The sequence below is a fragment of the Rhagoletis pomonella genome, unplaced genomic scaffold (assembly GCF_013731165.1).
Source record: "Rhagoletis pomonella isolate Grant_MI unplaced genomic scaffold, Rhpom_1.0 Rhpom_scaffold_02929, whole genome shotgun sequence".
NCBI classification, from domain to species: Eukaryota; Metazoa; Arthropoda; class Insecta; order Diptera; family Tephritidae; genus Rhagoletis; species Rhagoletis pomonella.
Window position 1 is genome coordinate 1,794 of NW_023461482.1, and position 20,372 is coordinate 22,165.

Here is a 20,372-nt window from a genome sequence, read left to right on the forward strand (position 1 = left end):
GCATGTGCAACCAAAGTCAGACGCATGATTTTGAAGGTGTTTTTATTTAATGAATTGTGATTAATTGGTTAATATTAAAGTCGTAAATCAAGTTATAGCTAATCGAGTAAAGTGTAAAGTGAAGGGGAATACAAAAATGAATTGGTGAAGTGGCTGCTTTAAGGAGAATAGGAGTGATAAATGTACGCTAATTTCCAAATTTTACAAAAAAGGGCATATTTCAAACCCAATTTGTAAATAAATTAGTGACCAAAAATTAGAATAGTGGATGTTAAAATAATGGGTAGACCCTTGGCTACAAGTGTGTGCAATTTTTTTTGGATCGGGTCACCCCTTTGGACGCAATACCCCGAAATAGGTGGGCCACTTACTAAACAGTACCCAAAGTTATAACTAATCGAGTAAAGTATAAAGTGAAGAGGAATACAAAAATATATTGGAGAAGTGGCTGCTTTAAGGAGAATCGGAGCGATAAATGTACGCTAATTTCCGAATTTTACAAAAAAGGGCATATTTCAACCCCATTTGTAAATAAATGAGTGACCAAAAAGTACAAAAGTGGGTGTTAAAATAATATGTAGACCCTTGACTACAAGTGTGTGGAATTGTTTTTGGATCGGGCCAACCCTTTGGACGGAATAGCCCAAAATAGTTGGGGGCGCTCGACCCGAGCCATGTCCACAACCCCTTTACCTACCGCCCCTGTAATGAACGACCGTATTGGAAAGTTTACCCAAACCAACGAATTTTTACCATTTTTAAGAGGCTCACCTGACGAGCCCGGTAGTCCGAGGAAAAAGAAAAGCATACCATTGAATTCCTTGGTCTTTGCTCCTTCAAGCCGTAAAGGTGGGCGGTGCCACGCCCCCTTAATTTTTTTGTACCAGCCCCTAACAAACAGATACTTTTCGGAACCCAACCCTTTAATTATTATAATAAAGTTTGAACTGGTGTCTACAAGTGTGTGTCAAAGTTTTTTGATTCAAATTACGCGTTTAGGCACAGTACCCCAAAATCATTGTACAAATATGCAAACAGTACCCGGCACATGTTCTTAGTACATGAAACAAATTTTTCTATCGAAAAATTTGGAACAAGAGCAGAATACGGCCCGTTAAGGTAGAACAAAACGAAAAAGTGGGCTAGGTCCGCCCTTTTTTCCCGATTTTAATGGTATAAAAATTTTTTTGTGCAAGCTTATATTTTGGGTGATATGGAGGGGTGAAGGGAGAATTTTCGAAAATTTAAATGGCTATATTTCAAAAAATTCCTGACCGAATTTAAAAAAATTTGTATCGTTGGAAAGGTAAATAAAATCCTTTTTTTTTAAATATACATATTAATATACTTTATGTGGATAAGTTTTGAGAAAAATCAGGCAGTAGAATTCTCCTTTCTGTGTTGCCAAAGAAGGGGGGCTGAACACCTTTTGCCAGAGAACGCCTTTCTGCGTAGACAACCTTCGGCCGGACTTGGGGATTATAACCCTCAGGCAGTAGAATTCTCCTTTCTGTGTTGCCAAAGAAAGGGGCTGAACACCTTTTGCAGAGAACACCTTTTGCAGAGAACACCTTTCTGCGTAGGCGGCCTTCCGCCGCACTAAGGGATTATAACCCTCAGCCAGTAGAATTCTCCTTTCTATATTACCAAAGAAAACGGCGGAAGTATTTTTGCGCAGAACTTCTTTCTGTCGCAGTCGTCCCGCTCACGATCATAAGCATCAGTATGGTCATTTCTCCCTTCGTGACCACCAGTAAAACAAAATTACACACGTTTCCTAAGAAGTGCTAAGAATTCTTACTTTCTCACTTAAGTAACTTAAACCCTTAAAAAAAAATACTCACGGTATTTAAATTTAACTATATAAGGTTATATGTTAAATTAAAGGTATTTTTATGCTCTATTTACCTATTATAGTTTGGTGTATTATTATTAAAACACATTTTTTAGTAAAACTGTTTTCCTAGAAAAATATAATATTTTTCTTTTAAATGAGTTTTCTTAAAATTTATGCACATAAATTATACAAATGTGTATACTAGAAAAGAGGGATTTTGTTTACCTTTCTAACGATACCAATTTTTTTTTAATTCAGTCGGAAATTTTTCGAAACATAGTGATTTTAAATTTTCGAAATTTCCGGAAAATATAAGTTTGCACCAAAAGAATTGTATACCATTAAAATGAGGAATAAAAGGCGGATCACGCCCACTTTTTCGTTTTGTTCTAGCTTAACGGGCCGTATTCTGCACTTATGCCAAAAATTTTATATTAATAAAATTGGCTCTTCTGGCATTTTATTTTAACCTCCAATTCGGCTTTTACTTTTTCAGAAACGTCATCGACGCCAGGCTGGTGCAATCTTGTATATGTATACTTATCTATGGCATATATTAATTTTTTATAACCAAAGGCTTCATCTAAAATGAACGTAGCTCGAAATTTCTATGTACATACATACTTAAATAGACAACTAATACAAGATTTATTTATGTAGTAACTTATTAAGGGTATTGCTATTTGTCCTATGGTACACTGTAAATACAACTCTGGCGGTGCTGGAAGCAGAGCGACACATCACACAAATAATTGATTTTCTCTCACTTTAGCTAATATACTAGTTATTGTACTCTTTTTAACATTCACACTTCAAATACCGTCTAAGTTTGTTTTCACCACACGCATTTCTCTTTCTCTCAAAATCCTCTAGTAGAAAAACTATTCCGTTAGAAAATAATTTTCATTATATTCAACTAGCACAAACTGTTTTCACTGATGTATTTTATATGCAACTTATTAATCAACACAATATTGTATTGAAACCATTTAAAACTGGTTTTCTTCACATTGGAATTTGTAAAGCTATCGCATCGGCCTTTTTGTGGCTGTCAAGTTCAACAGTGTTGGATATAGAGATGACAGTTGGTACAATGACTGGAATATGGTGTTCTAAAAACTATCGACACGATAAATCAATTTACTTAGGGTTTACACCGGACAATTCTGGCATGACAATAGCAATACATCCACTCTTTTTCACTAATCCATGCATACTTCAATTGTCTCAATCATGATTGACATGAAGACAGTGCACTGTCTTGATTATTTTCAAGCCAGTAATGGCCGCTTTGTGTGACAACATCAAGGCGCACGCCTCAAATCGGAGGAGAAGCTCGGCCAAACACTAACATATGTGTAAGCGCCAATCTATTATTATTATTAATGGCAAATTTCAAATGAATATTTGGTAATTATCAGGGACCGTAACGGTTATAACTTTTGGCATAAGTGCAGAATACGGCCCGTTAAGCTAGAACAAAACGAAAAAGTTGGCGTGATCCGCCTTTCTCTCCTCATTTTGGGTGGGCTTTAGATTGGTAACCCCCGAACACAGCATTAAGGAAATTATGGGAGGTAGAGTGGGGTCTGATAGTTCCTTGTATGAAGTTTCAAAGCGCGCAACCTTATAGTTTTTAAGGAATTTGTTATTAAAGTTTGTAATTTTAACCAACTTGTATGGCACTATTTTACAATTAGGGGATTCCCTTAAGCTCGAAAGTGGCTCGAAAACCACGAAACCTCGAAACTTTTCCAGCCTCGAAAAACAACTGTCAAAAATTGTATGAGTGGCGATTTTCGCGTGCCTCGAAAACTTTCGAGGCAAATTAGTCGCGAAAAAAGCCTCGAAAAGTCGTTCGTAAGTTTCAGTGTTGCCTTTATATCCGAATATTCTACGAACTTACTAACCTTGGCCCAAATATTTCGAGCATCATTAAATTGTTGACTGCGTTTTGATCAATAAATTCATACAATTTACATTTTTCACTTTTTCGTGGCATTTTCAATGCTGATTTTATATGTATTTATTTCAGCTGATGCGATGTATTATACAAAAAACTCTGAATGAGCTGTCAAACTTCGGAATTTCTCCATTGTTTACGAGGCTGAAAAAAGGTGCATTCCCAAAAACAGCCTCGAAAACTTTCGAGGTTTTCGAGTTTTCTGCTCTTCGCGTTTAAGGGAATCCCCTAAATATATAATGCACCTTCCACTAAATTTACACGTTATTTACACTCAATATATGTGCAGTTAGAGTGTGCACGTTCAAACAAATAAATACTTTTAGTATATTACACCTTTTTTATCAAAATTTGATTGTTGTTTAATTATTATGAGAGTACATTCAGAATATTTGCAAATGACAGCAAAACTGTGTTGCCACATCTAAAAAAACCAAGGGTAGTCAGCAAAATAAAATACGATTAAAAGGAAAATACGACAAGGTTCTTTTGCTCAGATTTAAATAAATAGTAGGGGAATTGGGGTCACATTCCCCTCTTTTCCGGCAACACAGAAATAATAGTTCTACGTTGTGAGGGTTATAATCCCTAAGCGTGGCCGAAGGCCGCCTACGCAGAAAGGTGTTCTATACAAAAGGTGTTCGGCCCCTTTTCGTTGGCAACACAGAAAAGATAATTCTACTTTGTGAGGGTTATAATCCCTAAGCGCGGCCGAAGGCCGTCTACGCGGAAAGGTGTTCTCTGCAAAAGGTGTTCGGGCCCTTTTCGTTGGCAACACAGAAAGGAGAATTCTACGCTGTGAGGGTTATAATCCGTAAGTGCGGCCGAAGGTCGCCTACGCAGAAAGGTGTTCTAGGCAAAAGGAGTTCGGCCCCTTTTCGTTGAAGAGTAACATGGTAGTTTGACAGTTCCACAGGTTTTTGCACGAAGAATACTGGAACAAACTAAATGAATTTTTCATAAAAAAACTGTAATGTACTAAAAGTATTTATTTGTTTGGTCGGACACACTAACTGCACATGTTTTGAGTGTAAATAAAGTGTAAATTTAGTGGAAAGTGCATTAAATATTGTGAAATAGTGGCATACAAGTTTGTTAAATATACAAACTTTAACACCAAATTACTTAAAAATTATAAGGTTCCGCGCTTTGAAACTTTACATAGACAACTATTAGCACCCCCTCTTGCCCCCCTTATTTTCCTTAATCCCGTACTCAGGGGTTACCATTCTAAAATTTTGCCCTCATTTTAATGGTATACAATTTTTTTTGGTGCAAACTTGAATTTTCGGTGCTATGGAGGGGCGAAGGGGGAATTTTCGAAAATTTAAAATGGCTATATTTCGAAAACTTCCCTACCGCATTTAAAAAAAAAAATTGGTATCGTTAGAAAGGTAAACGAAATCCCCTTTTTACCTAACTCACTGTTTATTCGATGGCGAAAAATTCTCTTTTAATATTGCCTGATAATAAAACCTGATTATGACCATCGAAAAGGAAAATAAAGCTAAAAATAGCACCGTCTTGATTATAAAAAGGCAATAAGAAAAGAAAAAGAAAATAAACTTAAGAATGGCGGCGTCTGGCGCTTATTTGCAAATAGTACCACTAATCAACACTTATTTGCGTGATTTAGTTATTTGCAAATAAAAAATTAACTCAGCGTTTATACGGCAAATTTTACCATTTTGTAAATTGTTATTTGCAAATGACACATGCATATAAACGTAGTAATAGTTAGTTTTAAATACCGTGAGTAATTTTGTTTTACTGTTGTTCATGAAGGGAGAAATGATCATACTGATGCTTATGATCGTGAGCGGGACGACTGCGGCAGAAAGAAGTTCTGCGCAAAAATACTTCCGCCGTTTTCTTTGGTAATACAGAAAGGAGAATTCTACTGCCTGAGGGTTATAATCCCTAAGTGCGGCCAAAGGCCGCCTACGCAGAAAGGTGTTCTCTGCAAAAGGTGGTCAGCCCCCCTTCTTTGGCAACACAGAAAGGAGAATTCTACTACCTGTGGGTTATAATCCTTAAGTGCGGCCGAAGGCCGCCTACGCATAAAGGTGTTCTCTGCAAAAGGTGTTCAGCCCCCCTTCTTTAGCAACACAGAAAGGAAAATTCTACTGCCTGAAGGTTATAACCCCTAAGTGCGGCCGAAGGCCGCCTACGCAGAAAGGTGTTCTCTGCAAAGGGTGTTCAGCCCCCCTTCTTTGGTAAAAAATGTTTTTTTTTCTAATATATATTTTTTTCTATTAAATGATTTTTCTCAAAATTTATCCACATAAAGTATATTAATATGTATATTGAAAAACAGGAAGCCACATCACTGTCACGGAAAATATCAGTCCAATGTATGTATAATAAATCATTGTTTAAAGAAGAAAAATCACAGGCTTTATAATTGAACTTCGCTTTTAGATCATCTGGTAGAGTTACAAATTTTTAGAATTGCAACTCAAGGTTGAGAGGGACGTGATGTATTACTGCTGGAGAGATTGGATCAATAGATTCCGATACAGTGAAGTTTACATTGGTACTAATAAACACTAAATCCAAGAGCCTATTAAGTTTATTAAAAACACTATTGATTTGAAGTAAGCCTATACTAAGCAAACTATCAATGACGAGGATCTCAGCTGAAGAGTTCACATTTGATGGCTTTAGGTCAACTGAATCAGGCTTTGAGGACCAATTTAGACGACATAAGATAAGATCGCCACAAACGTAATTATGGTTATCTCCAATTGTGTCCAAGACCAGCGAGACAATATTACCAGTATCTGCGAAGTAAAGACTATCAGGGCTGTTTGGCGGAACGTATGAGGCACAAATGTATAGAAGTACAGAGGAGCCATGCACACACACACAAAGCTGATCAAGATTAGAGTCAGTATTAGCGAGCGTTACCAACGACGCTCTAAGCCCGCGTTGAACAGCTGTAAGCACACCACCACCTCTAGAACATCCCGTTTTAGCAGAGTCTCGGTCTTTACGAAAAATTTCGAATATATTTGGATCGAATACCTCACTGTCAAAAAAGTTGTCATTCAGCCATGATTCGACTAAAACATAAATATCATAATCTAATAGCGTTTTCTTTTCTCAAAAAAAGTTCTGCCCTTTTATATGGGAACTCTTGCTTTGCGTTGCCCTGAAACCTGAGAAAATGTTGCGTTCTTTATATGAGAATGAAACAGAAAATATACTACTCCATCACAATTTATTTATAGAACTTAATAAAGCTGAATTATTCACTTGGCCTGTTAACAATTTTAAAGCAAACCCCTTATTTCTGATAGGGAAAATAATTGCATTTTTACAGGATTAAATTCAAAATCAACCATGCAACTCTCACCCTCACGTTTATTTGAGGGCAGAAAAAGCAGCACTTTCGCCGGATCAGAGCGCAACCTGCTGAGAAAAGAACACGACACCTTGTGAAAGGGCTGAGAAAAGAACATGAAAATGTGACAGCGCTAACACAAGGCAGAATAAGTGCAGCCTTTTTTTGAGAAAAGAAAACGCTATAAGTGAGTGGTTAACATGCGCACCACCGAACATTTTGTACGAAGGCTAGAAACATTTTGGTAATATATTTTTAGACGTTTTTTGCCAATTCTGCAATACTGCTTTCTGCAAAGGACTTAAGTACCTCCTTCCACATTCACCGGCTGTTGAAAAAACTTGAAAGGACGAACTTTTACTTTTGCTGGCCAAAGATCCGAATTAAGCAAGGTGTCGTAAAGTGTCGATGGAATTCCCAATTTAAAATTAACCCATCTCAATGAATCCTCAGAGACATCCCCCTTGACGGGTCTATAGCAGGAGATCGTGCTTGAATCAACAGATGAATGCTTTGACACATACGCTTTGATATTATCTGCAGTGACTGAAGGCTTGAAAGATGATAAATGTAGCCATTTCAATCTTGGTGCTACATCTAATTCAGCAGTATTATTGCGACCAACAATGATGGCATGTGGCTTTGATTTCTTGCTGGGTTTTTTGGTAAACACACTTGCAGAGTCAAAAACAGCAGTATCAGCGGTAGCAGATTAAATATTATTATGCTCAGCCACACAAGCAGAGTAAGCAATATCAGCATAAGAAGCAGGCGCTGAGATAAAGGCCTCACAATCAGCAGTAGAGTTACGTTGGGCGCGTTCAGAAATGCATCAAGCCAAAGCATTAGTCTCTTTTATTTCTAAACTATAACTGATGGAAATGTCAAATATGCGCAACGACGGTTAAAAGCCGAATTGGAACTTAGTTGCTCAAATAAAACATTTCCATCAATTATAGTTTAGAAATAAAAGACTCTGATGCTTTGGCTTGATGCATTTCTGAACGCACCCGTTGTTCACTCATTTGAGCCGCCTTACCAGAAGGCGCACCGCTCAGTTCACTTACGGACCAGCTGGAATGATTGTCAGCAGGAAAAGCAGGAACGAGAGTATCAGCAGAAGACAAAGAAGATGACGATGAGTTAATTTTTTGAGTAGCATCAGACACGTTTTCACGTTTTTATTACGGCACTCGCATGCATTTACACTCAAACGAAGATCTCTAACCTCAGCAGTGAGCAATGCAAGGGCAGAGGCAACGTCTTCGGTCTGACCTTTATGCATAGCTTTGATTTCTGATTTCAGTTCATCTGTTTTGTTTATCAAGAGCTGTTTGTGTATATGAAGAGCACTAATCTTTTGCTTGGCACGAGCCAAGGCACATTAAACAGGTAGTATCAGTAGAGCAAAAACAACATTTGCGTGTATTTTGTTGTTGCTTCTGGTATCGAAAGTGTCAAAAACTGTTCTGAATTTTTTCTTCTAAATCAAAGCGTGCCATGTGAAATACAAAAAATTATAAAAAATAAAAAATTGAAATTGGAAAAAATAAAAATTGTTGCAACTTTCTTTCCTAGTAAATTTGTTTGCTTCTCGAAACATTGATCCATCCTTTACAAGGGCCAGTAATCAGCGGTTGTGCTGCTGAGTTGGGCGAACGTTCCAAAAGCTGCTATTCAATCGCTTGTTTTGTATGGAAAAAGGTTTCACATGCAAATGGATTTTAACAATTCAGAATTTTTGTGAGAAAAAATTAAAAATATTTGACATTTTCGAGACCAAATAATTTGAAAATAAATCAAATCAGCTGCTCTACTGATACTACCTGTTCAATGTACCTTGGCACGAGCATACTCAGACTTAAAAGCAGCAAGTTCACTACATAATGTAGCCAGACAGATTTGCGAACTATTTTCATTACGCATTGTTGTCTGACCGTCTCCATAGGATAAAATTTATTGTTGTCCAGCTGTCATTTTGGTCGCTAGATATAAGTTATATCAGTGGCAATATTTGTGTGGGCTTTTTATATCTTGATATAAGCATTTGTGAGAGAGCTTCTAAAACGTATTTTTGCCCAATTTAATCAGTTAAAAAATTTAGCAAATTGGCTATTTTACATCCAATTACATAATAACAAATATTTTAACAGAAAACAGCTCAATACTGAACATGAAGCTGTCAAACTACCAAATTGCCGGCAATAGATGGCAAGATATAAGCTCTGATATATATTGCTCTTGAAGAGCAATGAGCGGTCTCCATTTGCTATTTATATTCTAACATATGTATCAAGATATAAACTTTATCCTGTGGAGAGGGGCAGTTTTGCATTGTTTTCGTATGTTGACATCGCATTCTCAATTCCTTCTACCGAGGTATGCGAGTTAGTTGCGTTTGTTGACATCGCATTCTCATTTACACTATCCACATTAGGCAAGAATGATAGAATACAAGATTGCGCCGATCAGAGAGGATTTTTGAGAATAACTTTTGTGTGACGTCACACTGGTGCAATTGCGAGAGAGAAATCCCAAAACGTGAGCAAGAATGGAAGAAGAAGAAATAATGTTGCAAGGAAAACGTATACAAGTTGCACAAGTGTGACGTAATGCAAACAACGATTCTGTCAAATTCGTTAAGAGAGGAATAGCGGTCCGAGATCGGCGCAACCTTTGTATTCTCTCAATCGTGCACATTAGGCATTGTTTTTGCATTGTGCACTTGTTTCGAATTATACGAGTGAGTATCGTTTGTTAATATAACATTCTCATCTACACTGGCAGGTGGAGGAAAAATAATGATTTACCGAGCTAAGTAGGAACTCCACATCGGCTGACGGGACACCAACACATCCCAAATGAAAAAAGTCATTGCACTTGGCACATTGCACTTTTGCTTTAGCACTTCTTTCGGCTCTTTGACCACAAACGCAAGGCATATTAATTTAATAATTAGTTTTTGTTTTAGTTTTATTTTTATTTAATGTTTTTTTTTAACAATTCAGCTTAAAGAAGAAAGTCACTGTCTTGATCGCCTTAAGCGTGCATTAGCGATGGCCCTTTAATAGGCCAAAACAAGCCGTAAACCTTCACAAAGTAGAATCCTCTTTCTGAAGTAGAAGTATTTTTGAGCAGAACTTCCCAACAATAAAAGTGACTATATTATAATTATGATGTATATTTAAATCATACAATCAATATTATTATGAAAAATTACATTATCTGCGCACATAATACTCATAATAGCTATTAAACTCATAATAAAATAGCACTTATTATATTCGCCTTTATAATATTCTTAAGCTTTGAACATCTGGCAACACATTTCGAAACGTATTCTAGCAACACGTTATGCAGCGTTTTTGCTGCATTTAAAATGCAACATTTAGCACTTTCGAACATATGTTTTCGAAGAGCGTTCATGCTATAGCATTTAGCAAATGTACATTTACGCGAGTTCGAAATCGTATGCTTTTGACAAACAACCGTGTTCCAGTCTCTTATTTAGATGCGTATATATTACGATCAATTCTCACGCAGAAGATAATGTGCAAAAACCCTACTGAAAAGGAAAAAATAAATTTTAAACCAAAAATTCAATACAAAAACTTGTATTGTTTTAACCATAACCGAAAATTTGTTTGTGTATATATTCATTTGTCGGTGCTGTCAATTAAAATTTTCTCACTTAATTAGGAAACAAAACGAACCGAGTTGATCACAAATTGATCCAGATTTCTATCAGCATCAAATCGATGTTGAATTTGCTTAACTTTTCTTTATCCAAATATGTAATGCGAAATAAAAGAAATCTCGATCGGCGATCACTGAAACGTAGCTAGCAACTGTATACTCGAAAAAGCAATGTTGCCACTTTTTCTCTTTAAACCATGTTCGAATCGTGGAAATTTTGGAAGATCACAGGGTTGCTTTTAGCATTTAGATTCTTAATGCAAAAATGGAGTTGCATTTAGTTGCATTTAGGTGACGAATTTTGTATGGATAAATGTACATTTAGAGTAGCATTTAGAGCTAAATGCGCTAAATGTGCTTTTACGCGTAAGCAAAAACAGCCTATAACTCACACGTGCGGCCGGCCATCTTCGTTTCGGTCATTGTCCATACATACATTCATACATACTATTTCGGTTGTCTAATAGAAAATAAACAAATTATTTATAAACGTGTTCCTCATCGATAAATAATGAAATTAATAAAATATAAAATAGATAAACGTTCAAAGAGCTTAATTTAGTTGAAATGTGTGTTTTCTGCACATTGCATTTGTTTGAAATGGTTTGTTATCGTACATTTTGTTAGGTGATATTTTCAACTTTAACAAGTTACTCGTAAACTATGAGTTTACTCGCCGTCTGGTTTTCAGTTTTGTGATGTGTACGATCCCCTCTACACCCCCCATAAAGTCATTTGGTTCAAAGCGGGGTGCACTCTCACGAAGTCAACCCTTTTTATACCCGCGCGCACTTGTGCACAAGGGTATTATAACTTTGTTCACATAACGGTTGTTTATAACAGGCAAAACGAATCGAGATAGATATAGGCAAATGTATACATAAATGATCAGAATGAAAAGAGAAATCGATTAAGCGATGACTGTCTGTCCGTCTGTGCACACGATAACTTGAGTGAAAATTCAGATATCTTAACGAAACTTGGTGCGTGCACTTCTTTCAGGCGTAGGACAGATGGTATTGAAAATTGGCAAAATCGGACAATAACCACGCTTACCGCCCATATAACGGTAATTTTCAGATATACGAAAACTGCGATATTTTAGTAACAATCAGTATTCACTCAAAATTGATATTTACAATAAGAATATTATAAATTTTTGGAAAATGGGCGTAGCCACGCCCACTTATGGTTACATGTGTATATTCTGGTAACCGCTGCACCAATAAAACTTCAATATTCGAAATTTAAGGAAGCTAATTTACCTAAAATTGATACACCCCGGCTTACCATCTAGCGGTATCTTTCGCAGAGGTGCACAACATATATTTAGTACTTCCGCCGGGTATTTAATGCTCGGCTCCGCTCGAACTTAGACTTTCTTACTTGTTCATCTTACGTTTATGCGACAGAATTCATGAATTCTTCACTTCACGAATTCAAAAATGGTCCCGTTTATGCATAGTTCGTGAATGCATGAAATAAAGTGCTTTGAAAAAGTGGCAACGCTCTGGCGAGAAACTAAACAGTAGGGTTGTGACATTTTTGGCCTCCTTTTGAATTTTCAAAGGCCGTTGGTACCAGGCAATGCACCATATTATATTTAAATTGGTTATAATATATCTTCAATTCATTCTATTTGAATTTATTTTATATTTCATCGATTATTCATTACTTTTCCAGTGTTTTAAATCCTGGTTATGCCACTCATGCTTTTTACTCTAAAAACATCATAACCCTAGTAAACGGCTGTTTCTGAAACGTGGCGTTGCCGGACTTGCACTTCACGATTTCATGAAACGATGCCGAATTCATGGTTCACTTTCGTGTATAACTGAATTCATGAAATGGTGTTTATGCAGCCAATTTTAACCCAAATTAATGAAATTAATTGGTGAATTTGCCTACGCATATGGGCCTTTCCATGAAAATGTAAACCAAAAAAAATGCAAGCAAAAGTCTTTATAACTTTAAATTTCGTATTCAGATGGCGGAAAAAGGTTTTGAAAACGCGAAACGGTGGAGAGAAGAACTGAAAAAGTTAAATTAAAAATTGAATTCACTATGTGTTACTAGTAAAAATATTGTATGGGGGGAAAATCTGTCGCGTACAGTAACGCTAACTGGAGGTTCCTCCTTCAGTTAAGCACGTTAACTGCTTTATCGATCACATGATATATGATGGGTGTCGATAACGTCGATAAAGATGTTTAACTGGGAGTTAGAATTAACTAGACATGAAGAGTGTGTACAGAAATTCAAACAAAATTTTTTAATTGGCATCAGACGCCGTGCGGCGAAACACATACACAAAATCAGCTGACCTAGTAACACCCAGCCCTATTCTAATAAAACCTCACAACTGAGTTGTGAGCAAAACTTTGTGAGATTTCTTGTGAGGTCTATTTTGTGAGGTTATTCTAGCCCACACCTCACAAGATAAAGCTCAACGAAATCACCACACGAGGTGAAAAGCATTTTGCTGTCTAACAGCGGTTACGTAAATAAAATAAATACAAAAGATGGATGCTGAACAACAGGAAAAGTAAATATTATTGCAATTTGTTTATTTTTTTGATAATTACTAATTTTATTTATTTCCTAGGCGAATTTAAAAAGAAATAACAAAGCAGGAGTAGCTCCAGTACTTCACACAGTTTGCGATCCACAACTTGGAGCAAAAGTTTGTATGGAAATGAAATCCTATGCCTGCTCTAACTCTTCCGAAACTGCCGCAAAAACAAGCAATAACTCCGCCATTACTGAATATACTTTTAGTTTAAAAAAAACTTAACACAGACACTGATAGCGAACGAAAGTTAACAAAACATTATTCAATTGCTCAATAAAAATCGGCTGTTTTTCTCTTGTGAGGCTCTCATTCGTACATCATAAATTTCCTGACAATTGTGAGCATATGAGCTTTTAAATTTACGCCAGCATAGGGATAACCTCACAATAGTCAGAAACCTCACAATAGTGCGTATGGTGATTTTTGTGAGGGCAACAGAATAGGGCTGACCACCTCACATAAATTCGCCTTGGTACAGTTAAAAAACTGGAATGGCGGTTCAATTTACTAGAGATGTCAGTTTAAAAAAAAACATCGATGCATCGACTATTTAAGCTCTGAACACATCGAAAACGACATCACCACACGACAGGACATTAAAGTTGTATCTACATAATATAAACGAATAAAGTACTGGTCAAAATAATAGCACCACAACATTTTCAGCAGTTTTGACTATTTTTTTGTTTTTTTAGTCTTTACAAATTTTTTATAAAAGTTGTACAAAACATAAAAAACTACAAAATCATTAAAATTTCAAGCTTTTTAATTCGAATTTCTATACAAATTTTGTGGAAGCTGTTTTATAGCTTATTAAATTTTACTATAACTCAGTGTAAGCTTATACTTGCTAAAATTCCAATAACAAACTTTTTTTTGCCTACTGTACTTTGAATTTTCTTGGATAAAAAAATCAATGTAATGTAGAGATGAAAAGAGGTTTCGCTGAAACCGACATCGGCAGTTTTCAAAAACTATCGATAGCTGTGACAGTTTTCAATTATGGATACTATCGATAATACACCAGCTCTATTGAATATCGTATCGATATCGCGCATGCCTTACATTAGAAGAAAAGTGCGAAAATGAGTTTACGTAAAAGTTTGCAGCTTACTTTAAGGGAATCTGTAAGTCTTGGATAGAATATACTATAACAATATTAAGCCTGGTTCAGGTACTTCATGATTTTACAGGAAGCTATCCCCTTACGACACATTACATATGGTTTATTAATGGCAAAAACAGAATTTCGTGTAAAATCCTGTAAAACTCGCATGTCCTGAAGTACCTGGAACACGCTTATTTTTAAACTCTACTAAATGTTCACATTTATTCAATTTTAAAATTGGCAGGGAGCCAAAACTTACGCCAATGTTGCTTCAAGAAAGTCGTATCCGCAGGCACAGCGCAAAGTGGTTGATATGGGAAAGTCTTTAGCTTCCAAAGGGTAACTATGTTTTTGAAATCGATATTTCTTCAGTAAGCTAAACAATTGATTGTAGATTTTTAAGATCGCATAAGCCGTATACACCGGTTACCAACGTTGCTGAAAAAGTAAGTGAAATATGTGCAAACCTGAAAATATCTACAGCGAATGAATACAGACTAGAAAACTTGGAAGAAAAGTATGCGTTTTTGGATGCCTGTTTTAAGAGCTTCCAATATTGTATCCCAAACTCTCGAATACACGAATTGCAAAGCATAGGTGAGATAAGCTTATGAATTGCCGATGTCAGTACATAGTTACAAGTTTCTTTCAGGCGATGTACTCCAATTTTATAACACACCTGTAAACACTACAGTTCCCTATGATTCTCTTAAAGCAACTGATCTTCCCGAGAATTTACACATACAACATGAATATGTTCGTTTTCATCCAGACTCTGATGTAAAGTTCAATGGCCAAACTGCATTCCCAAAAAATTCAACCCTTGTAACGGGCTTAAAATATCGCGGCAAATATAAAGGGCATGAAGCAAAACGATCTTGGCCATAAAATATAGATTACTTAAATGTATTTACGTAGTTTGCAGCTGTTATTATATTAATAAAACGATTATAGCTAAAACTTCATATAGTTTTCTACGGTGCCGACAAGATTAGAATCCATTAAAGATTCCAGCGCTTTTTGAACCCGAACGTCTTTTAGGAGTTCCATAACGCGGTAGTCTGATTTAACGGCTTCCAAAGATGGGTACAATAGCTTGTAATGCGTTTCTGCCACAGACGGTTTGTTCATAATATCAAGGATCCTCTTCTGTAACTCGATTTCAGGATCGGGAACTTTAGTGGCTATATCAGCGGCATCCCCTAGCTCTATTTTTACTTGTAGGTCACGACGCTCTTGAAGGTATTTTATTATTTTATCATATTGAAGAACTGTAAGTGGCATGTTGTCAGCAAGCAAATTAATTAGTATTTGGATCGCATTAGAGTGCCGATCTTTCAACGATGGAACACCAATGGGGGCAACAGGCACAGCTTTATTTAAAGCTGGAACAAATGCTGCTTTCTTGGACGCATCAGTAGCCATCTTTTGACGAAAATCTTTTGCTATTAACTGTATTGCATCTTCCATCGGCATATTTCGGTGCTCTGCAGGCTGACCATACAATATGTTCACTGTTATGCTGTTGTGCTCTTCGTGTTGGGGTGTAACCAATATGGCATATAAACACCCCCGAGTGGAAATATTAATGAGTACTTTACCGAGAGGCACATCCTCATTTGGAAACAACACGTCCACTCTTAAGTTTATATCTTTAAGACGTTGTTCAATGTACTCGGCATATTTCCTGTAATTCATACCAGATCACATTTTTTTATTTTATATTTTTTTCCCAAATCAAAAATTTACTTACGTATTGCGTCGATCAATCACAATAATTTCGCAATCATTGTAATCTGGATTCAGGTTTGAAGGGGTATTAGCGGTCACATTATCTCCTCCACTGTAGTGACCAGCGTTCGTATTTGAAGTTCCTACAGTATCAGTAGCCTGTCGCTTAGGAGTATGCTTAGACGCAGCGTTTCTAACAGTTATTATATTTCCCTTGAAAATTGATCTGGATAGTGATGATGCGACTTTGTTAGCCACTTCTTCCGACTCGAATTGAACGAAGCCAAAATTTTTTTGAACCAAAGATCCCAATACCTTTCCGTACGGATGACAAATACTTTCCAATTCTTCACGTGTACATGTCGGCAGGTTTCCCACAAAAATTCGATTCTTTGCCAAGTTCGGATCGCGAATTATCTGAAAATGAGGGTTATTTTGTTTATCGTCGCTTTCTCCCATGTTTAAAATAGTGTATGCTAGTTTGGCCGAGTATCAAAGATTTATTGAAATATTAATGTAAAACACTTATCGATTTTTCAAATTATCGATATCCCAATATAAGGCCAGCAGTGTTGCCGCGAGTCATGAAAAAAATGTTTCGTAAAAAATACAAAAAATGGATCAAATATATCTCTAATTTTTTTATCTTAAAGCTTAAACAGACGGCAGCGTTGATCCGAATCGGGAAATGTTTAGTTATTTGCAGGTCGTTTTTGGAGTGGGGGGAGGAGGAGGAGGGGACGTGGCCCCCTAAACCCTCCCCATTCGAAAGGGGACAGCCCCACTTAAAAAAAAAGTCGCATCCCCGCTTCGGGGCCCTAGGGAACCGTTTGAAAATGGGTAAAAAACAACATTTACCGAGGGAAATTGAGCAGTTTGAAGTGGAATATAACTCAATTAACAATCTGTGGGGTTTTTAAATAAAAGAAGTTATCCCAAGGTGGTTATCAGGCGAAAGAAGGGGGGCTGAACACCTTTATGCGTAGGCGGCCTTCGGCCGCACTTAGGGATTATAACCCTCAGGCAGTAGAATTCTTTCTGTTTTGCGAAGAAAAGGAGCTGAACACCTTTCGCAGAGAACACCTTTGTATATTTTTAATACTTACTGGGTTATATCCTATTTTCTTTTGTCTCTCATTCTTTTGCATATTTTGGAGTTTGACAGCTGAACTCCGCCATTTCATTTGCATATGCAACCAAAGTCAGACGCATGATTTAGAAGGTGTTTTTATTTAATAAATTGTGATTAATTGATTAATATTAAAGTCATAAAGAAAGTTATAACTCATCGAGTAAAGTGTAAAGTGAAGGAGAATATAAAAATATTTTGGTGAAGCGGCTGCTTTAAGGAGAATAGGAGTGATAAATGTACGCTAATTTCCGAATTTTACAAAAAAGGGCATATTTCTAACCCAATTTGTATATAAATTAGTGACTAAAAATTACAAAAGTGGGTGTTAGAGTAATGTGTAGACCCTTGGCTACAAGTGTGTGCAAATTTAATTTGGATCGGGTCACCCCTTTGGACGCAATACCTCGAAATAGATCGGCAACGTACTAAACCGTACCCTCCGAATCAACTCGTTAAAGGTACGACCGCACTAAGCAACGCGACACTGCAGCCGCACTACGCGACACGGCGTGACACTTTTTGGTATATCGCACTGAAACTGCAGCGGCGCGACACTTCGCTGCAAATTTTTTTTATTTACTTGCGTCAAAACCTTCAAACAAGATGGAAGCCAGTCACGCTGGTGTAATGTTAGTGCCTTTTATTTTTATTTTCCTTGGCGAATTCTCCTCAAATGCTGTTTATTTACATACAATTTTCTTCTTGAATAAAATGCATGTGAATATTCACTCACAACTCGAGATCAATTTCTTTAAGTTGTGGGTATACCGCATTATGCGGCACCTGAACTGCGCGACACCATGCGACGCCACATTTTTGCCTAGTTGGTCAACTTTGCCGCGCAGCGTCGCGTCGCGTAGCTCCGCTGCAGCGTAATGATAATAAGAATCCATGCAAGGAATATTTTGCCGCGCTGTGTAGTGTCGTGTCGCGTCGCCTAGTGCGGTCGTACCTTTATTCGGAATTATCTCGGGAATTAACTGCAGTTGATCCGCATTAAATTATATTCAAAAAAAAAATATTAAAATTAATCTGAAAAAAATATAAAAAAATAGCCCAATCCGGGTAACCATATAATTTTGTCGCGAGATGGACATATATTCAAATATTGTTATGGTACACATGGCATGACACAAAAGGGGTTCACTGTGGCTTGTCTTGTCAGCTGGGCTAGGTTTTTGCCTTCACCGCTGTTCCCTGCGCCATAGCAGAGGTAAGTCATGCCTTGTCAAACATCCCAACGGACGGACACACAACAATTCAAAATTCAAAAAAAAAAATCCGTTACAAAACAAAAGCAAACATCAATAATGTAATAAATAAAACTACCAAAATCTATGTTTTATATAATAACCGGCCTGGAGCTCAAAATTAACGAACAAAAGCTTTTTTAAATTTAAAATAGACCGAAAAAGAACACAGTTTTACGCCGACTCCGAACGGCGATTGTATTTTTATGAGAAGCTGTTTTTCATGGCATAAATACACTCGGAGGTTTGCCATTGCTTGCCGAGGGACGACCGCTGTTAAGAAAAACCCTTTTTCTATATTTTTTGCGATGTATATCCTAATGCTAACATTCCTTAGTCTAAGATACGCATAAACAATTGTAAGAACGTATTTTGATCGAGTCTTATGTGTTAGGTCCTAGCACTATCCCTTACAAATTTTTATTTTTCTTTTCCGAAGTCAAAACTTATATGATAGGTACTGATATTAGGGTAAGTACTGTAACGTTAGGGGTAGGTAAGTATTCAGTAAGGGTAAATATCCGGTAAGTAAATAAACAAAAGGTTAAATTATGTAAGTCAGGTAAGTATATTAGCACCAAAATTGAAAGAATGTAAAGCAGGTAAGTAAACTAAGCAAGCCTAAGCCAGTTCTGTATTTTTGTATAAAAGTTTTTTCTTTCTCGTTTTAGGATCTTTTATTATTAGGGTTCATATTAATTTCTTTTATATCTTGGCCATTTTCTTTGTTATAATTTCATTATTCATTTAGAATTACATTACTGGAATTTATATTAAATTGTGGTTTATTTTAGTTTATATGTTTGGTTATTTATTTGTATAACTTTCAAATTTCTTAGTGAAACTTTCATTTTATTTTATGTGGTATTATGGTATTTTATCTATCTATCTATCTATATATATATATAATTCGTTTTATTATATTTAAAATTTGTGTTTATTTGTTCAATTTATTCTGTTTGATTCCGTGTTATTTAATTTCATTTCACATTTGGTTGAGGTAATTTATATTAATTTTATTTATGTTTATTTAATTTGACCTGATTAAATTTGTTTGGGTTGAGTTAATCTCAAGCTAGTCAATAAATTGTATACTATTCTTGCTTTATCATTTTACGTGACCCTAACTCTTCCCTACATACATATATGAGTATATATGTATGGATATATATGAGTATATACCTGTATATACATGCATATATATGTTTATGTTTACAATTTAATTCGATTTTCTTGTTGACTTTTTGGTTGAATAATTTTGGGACTCCTCTCTCTTTATATAACCTTAGAACACTGATCATCTTCTTAATACGTTAACACTAGTTATTACGCTAGACGCACATTGCATCCGATTGGACGACCGATTTCGGCCGAACAGTTTGACCGTCCGAATTGATGCGCACACTTAACCAGATTATTTGCTGACCGTGATTGTACACATAAATCTAGTTTTCATTCCAATTTTGTAAGCAATTTTCGCCCGCAAATATCCGATATCGGCCAAGCACAATTCGGCTTTAATTAACGAAAATTCCATTTCAAAAATGAATTTCCAAGAAACTTCACCACAAAACATAAACAGTGTTAGTCGAATCGAGTAACATTAATGTCCTAGGGTTAATTTCGTTTAATTTTGTTTTACTCCTTACTTTCCTTAATATTTTTGGTTCTTATATACATACACACACATTTTCTACTTTGAAGTTATTTCACTTCTATCGAGTTCACATTCTTTAG

General features: G+C 36.2%; 2 protein-coding genes across 2 annotated transcripts; one reads left to right on the forward strand and one right to left on the reverse strand.

Annotated features, from left to right (window-relative positions):
* Positions 1-14,438: 14,438 nt before the first annotated feature.
* Positions 14,439-15,482, forward strand: LOC118753838 (39S ribosomal protein L50, mitochondrial-like). The gene is made up of 4 exons (XM_036488710.1): positions 14,439-14,541; positions 14,767-14,861; positions 14,917-15,119; positions 15,175-15,482. Exons 1-4 carry the CDS (start codon positions 14,500-14,502, stop codon positions 15,408-15,410), a joined length of 576 nt encoding a protein of 191 aa, XP_036344603.1. The 5' UTR covers positions 14,439-14,499; the 3' UTR covers positions 15,411-15,482.
* Positions 15,408-16,735, reverse strand: LOC118753837. The gene is made up of 2 exons (XM_036488709.1): positions 16,276-16,735; positions 15,408-16,209 (listed from the first exon to the last, which is right to left on the reverse strand). Exons 1-2 carry the CDS (start codon positions 16,710-16,712, stop codon positions 15,477-15,479), a joined length of 1,170 nt encoding a protein of 389 aa, XP_036344602.1. The 5' UTR covers positions 16,713-16,735; the 3' UTR covers positions 15,408-15,476.
* Between the last annotated feature and the right edge of the window lie 3,637 nt (positions 16,736-20,372).